The sequence below is a fragment of the Chrysochloris asiatica genome, unplaced genomic scaffold (genome assembly GCF_000296735.1).
Source record: "Chrysochloris asiatica unplaced genomic scaffold, ChrAsi1.0 scaffold00188, whole genome shotgun sequence".
NCBI classification, from domain to species: domain Eukaryota; kingdom Metazoa; phylum Chordata; class Mammalia; order Afrosoricida; family Chrysochloridae; genus Chrysochloris; species Chrysochloris asiatica.
In genome coordinates this window covers 1,359,755-1,364,501 of record NW_006408706.1, presented here as the reverse complement: position 1 = coordinate 1,364,501, position 4,747 = coordinate 1,359,755, and the positions used below count along the sequence as shown (strand labels likewise).

The following is a 4,747-nucleotide window of genomic DNA, read 5'->3' as shown; positions in this document are numbered from 1 at the left end:
TTTATGTGCCGTGGAGTCGGTTCTGACTCATAGCGACCCTGTACAGGGTTTCTGAGGCTATAAATCTTTACAGGAGCACAAAGCCTTATCTTTCTCCCGCGGAGCAGCTGGTAGTTTCGAACTGCTGACCTCGTAGTTCGCAGCCTGATTTGTAACCACTACGGTACCAGAGCATTACTAAATAATAAAAAGAGTAATTAAATTATAGGTGCTAGTTTTGTGGCCACTGTCATAATTTGCTGACAGACACAAAGTTGTTTTATTGTCTATTATACGATCACTGATGAAATGCAGAGGATTTGGCATTCAATGCTATTCTAGAGAGCTAATAATTCATGGGGCGGTTATAGTAAAAACCTAATTGTCTTAATTCCATAATCATCTATAGTGTTCTACACTCTCCGTTCCTTCCCATTTCTCACACAAACACAACAATGAGTCGAGCCTTGAAGTAGCACTGTGTTCTAGCCTTAGGAGTCCAGCATAAAGTGCTATATAATTCTTTCTCTGCAACAATTACTCTTTCCCCGAATGAAGAATCGGTCTCTGACTAATCCATTCCTTCTTCAAGTCTACAGAGTGGTACAATTGAATAATGAAATAAAGTTCAGTAACACTTAGTAGAGGACCTTAATACAAGCCATCAGTATGACTTCATTGCTGAAGTAAAGTCTAAAGTGAAGTAGCACAATGTCCAAATCAAGGGAGTAATTGTTGCACTACATTTATATTAGACCACAGAACACTGTGGTCTGTTCCAATTATACATAAATCTATGGCCCAAGAAATTGTCTGTTACAAACGTCTCTCTTTTCCTGGGAACTGTCTCCTTATTCACAGTCCAGCTACCGTGAAGACAATTATGTTTCTGCATAACTTTAATTCCCTGACTATCTAACCAAGCCATCCCCTAGACCTCATTGATGGCTTCTGGGTTAGATGGAAACTGAGCTGAGAGAGAAAATATCCTCCTGGTAGTAAAGCATCACGAGGTATGGCAACTTTCCTGATGATCTGCAATGAAAGGAAGGAAGTCAATCGAAAGATTGCCATGGCCACATAATACAGTGCAACTATTGGTCACTCGCTGTCCGGAGCAATGAAAAGAGAAGAAAATCCAATAGACTACTGGACCACATGAAACTCAGCCTCCAAGACCGTGAGACCAGAGGAACTAGATGGTTACTTCTAGCAACCACTCTGAAAGGGATCACATTAGTAGGCCTTGGATAGAGTATGAGAAAAATGTGGGACAAAACTCAAAATCATAAAAAAGACCATGCTTAATGGTCAGATAGACTGTGGACCTTAGTAACCCTTCAGGCTTGGAACTGAACTCACCACGGCTCAATTTTCAACGAAACAACAGAAAGGTCTATGTAGTGAAGAATTAACACTACGGAGGTATGCACTTCTAAAAACAATCAACTATATTTAAGATCAAGGAGCCCTGGTATGGCGCTGTGGGATAAGGCATTGGACAGCAAGGTCAGTTTGAACTGCAAGGTAGGTGGTTCAAATTCACCAGCCATTCCTCAGAAACACTATACAGGGTTGCTGTGAGTTGGAACCAATTAGATGGCACCTAACAACAACAACAACATAAATCAAGATCAAAAGAGCAGCATTTGCCCAAGGACAACGTTCAGAAAACAAGAAGGGTTTGGAAAGAAGACACAGGGTAGAATGGGTATTGGACTTACAAGTGATGTCACAGTGTGGGGATTGCAGTCAGTGACATGAAACAAAGTATATATGAATTGTTGAATGGAAAACTGTTTTGCTTTGTAAGGTTTCATTCACTTTCTTCAAATAAAAAGCAGCAACAACAAAAAGAATGCTCTGACATCATTCCCAAAGATTAGTTTCATGCCTATTCTATCCATGTCTTGGTGTTAATTGAGAAATTCCATATCCTTCTAATAAATTCCCCTTTTAGTCCTAAGATATTTTAATTTGGGATTCTGTCCCATACCAGTCTTAGTTAATAAATAAACATGAGTCTAAATTATGGCACCATAAGATAAGCTCTAGACCTCAAGGTCAGTTTAAATCACAGGGTCGGCAGTTAAAACTCACGAGATGCTCCTCAGAAACCCTATACAACAGGGTCACTATGAGTTGGAACCAACTTGATGACACTTAACAACAACAAATTATATAATGGCAAAAAAGCATATTAACAAATAGCAAAAAAATCAAAACTGGGAGTTACAATGGAAGGTAAACAGAAAAGCAAAATAAGTTTGGAAAAAACTTAAGCTTTCCTTTCAAGACAGATTAGATTGATACCTCATTACTCACAAAAGGCACATATTGGCTCCTACTACCATAAACGCTAAGGTTATATTGATAGATTAAAGTAAATATTTAATTTGGCAAATGTAGGAAAAACATTTATCATAAGAAGGAGCTTTAGCCTGAGATTTATTGGAAAAGAGGTCAAGAAATATTGATACATATTCTTAAAGTAATTAGAAATTCAGCAGCTTGAAAGTACCATTTAAGATGAGCTAGCTCTCCATTATGTAAGTAGTGTTGTTGTTAAGTGCCATAGAGTCGATTCAAATTCATAGTGACCCTGTATAGGGTTTCCAAGGAGCAGCTGGTGGGTTTGAACTGCCGATCTTGAGGTTACCATTGCAGTGCTTATCCTACAGTGCCAACAGGGCTCCTTGATAAGTACACCAGATGGTGGGATTGCTATGACAAGTAAATCCAGGGTAATGACTGGGGTTTATTGGTGTTAATTGCCATCAGGCTGATTTCAACTCATAGTGAGCCTGTACCGAGTTTCCAAAGAGCAGCTGGTGGGTTCACAATCCAGTGCTTATCTTCCAGCGCCACACCAGGAGTTCAGTGACTGGGGTATGGAGGTTATTTTATTTATGGTGGTCTTTCTGTTAAAGTAAAATCAGAACTAAGACTCCAAGGAAATGAGGAAGTAAGCCCCACAGATGTCTGGAGGAAAAATATTCTAAGAAAAATAGAAGAAAATGCAGCGCCAACATTATGTCTGGCACATTCTGGCCAAGAGGGCATATGGCTGCAAGCGTGTCTTCATTTGGAAACTCAGCTGAAATGTGTTCACTATGTGTGACCCTGCTGACATTCAAAATAATGGTGACATAGCTTCCAGCATCTAGGCATCATGCAAGCCACCACAGTGTGACAGACAGATAAATGATGGATCTTGGCTACAAGCAGAAAATTCCAGATAGATGTCTACATATGCTTTATTTCTACACAAAAGCTTTCAACTGTGTGGATCATGATAAACTGTAGACAACATTACAAAGTAGGAGTATTCTGGAATACTTAATTATGCTCATGAGGAACCTGTCCATAGACCAAGAGGCTGTGTACCAACAGAACAAGGGGACACTGAATGGTTTAAAATCAGGAAAGGTTTGTGATAGGGTTGTAGTCTTTCACCATAGTTATTCAATTTGTATGCTGAACACATAATCTTAGAATCTGGATTATATGAAGAAGAACGTGGCATCAGGATTGGAGAAAGACTCATTAACCTGCAATATGCAGAGGATACAACTTTGCTTGCTGAAAGAAAAGAGGACTTAAAATATTTACTGGCGAAGACAAAGACCACAGCCTTCAGTGTGGGTTGCACCTCAATGTAAAGAATACAAAAATCCTTACCACTATAGCAATAAATAAATCATGATAAATGGAGATGATGGATTTTTTTTAAAAAGGAGTTCATTACTCATGGGTGATATCCTTTACTTTCTGAGTCAATCTGTTATGTAGTTGAAAGGTGACCTCATGAGATCATTTCTCTTTAAAGTTTAAAGAGTATTTCAGAGTGATTGTCTTGGGGAGTCTTCCAGTCTCAACTGCTCCAATTGTTCTGTATTTTTACAGAATTTGAGTTCAGTTCCACATTTTTCTCCTGTTCTATCAGGATCCATCTATTGTGACACTGATCAAAACAGCTGGCATCTTTGCTCTTTAACACTTTTAAGAGGTCTTTTGCAGCAAATTTGCCTAATGTAACAGGATGTTTGATTTCTTAACCGTTGTTTCCATGAGTGTTGGTGTAGATCCATGTAAAACAGATCCCTTAAGAATTTCAATCTTTTCTCATTTATCATGATGTATATTTGATCCAGTTGTGAGGATTTTAATTTTTCTTTATATTGAATAATAATCCATACTGAAGGCTGTAGTCTTTGATCTTCATCAGCAAGTGCTTCAAGTTCCCTTTGCTTTTAGCAAGCAAGGTTGTGCCATATTCATATCACAGGTTGTAATGAGCCTTCCTCCAATCCTGATGCTACATTCTTCTTCATATAGTCCAGTTTTTTGGATTATTTGCTCCGCATACAGGTTGAATAATTATGGAAAAAGGATACAACCCTGAAGTAAACCTTTCTTGATTTTAAACCATTCATTATTCTCTTGTTCTGTCTGAATGGCTGGTCTATGTACAGGTTCCACGTGAGCACAAATAAGTGTTTTGGAATATTATTCTTCACTGTTATTCACAGTTTGCTATAATCCACATGGTTTCTAGGAAAAACACACACATGAAAGGAAGCCACACAGAAAAAAAAACCTCTGATAAGTACACATAAGAAAAATGCATATAAGAAACAGCGCCAGAGATGGAGTCAGAGATGAGGGCATGAAGAGGGGGAGCGGCTGAGGACTCTAGATTCATCAACTAAGAAGAGAAGGACTAAGAGCTGGTGGCCAGGAGCAGACTTGCAGAATGTGCCCTTTG

At 38.7% G+C, this 4,747-nt stretch overlaps 1 protein-coding gene across 1 annotated transcript in view; it reads right to left on the bottom strand.

Annotated features, from left to right (window-relative positions):
• AP1AR (adaptor-related protein complex 1 associated regulatory protein) overlaps window positions 1-4,747 on the bottom strand; it is a 78,001-nt gene that overhangs the window by 50,345 nt on the left and 22,909 nt on the right. The window contains exons 2-3 of the mRNA XM_006872255.1: window positions 1,398-1,414; window positions 123-144 (exon numbers count right to left, since the gene is read on the bottom strand). Coding sequence (XP_006872317.1) covers window positions 123-144; window positions 1,398-1,414 — 39 coding nt within the window. The remainder of the gene's footprint in view (window positions 1-122; window positions 145-1,397; window positions 1,415-4,747) is intronic.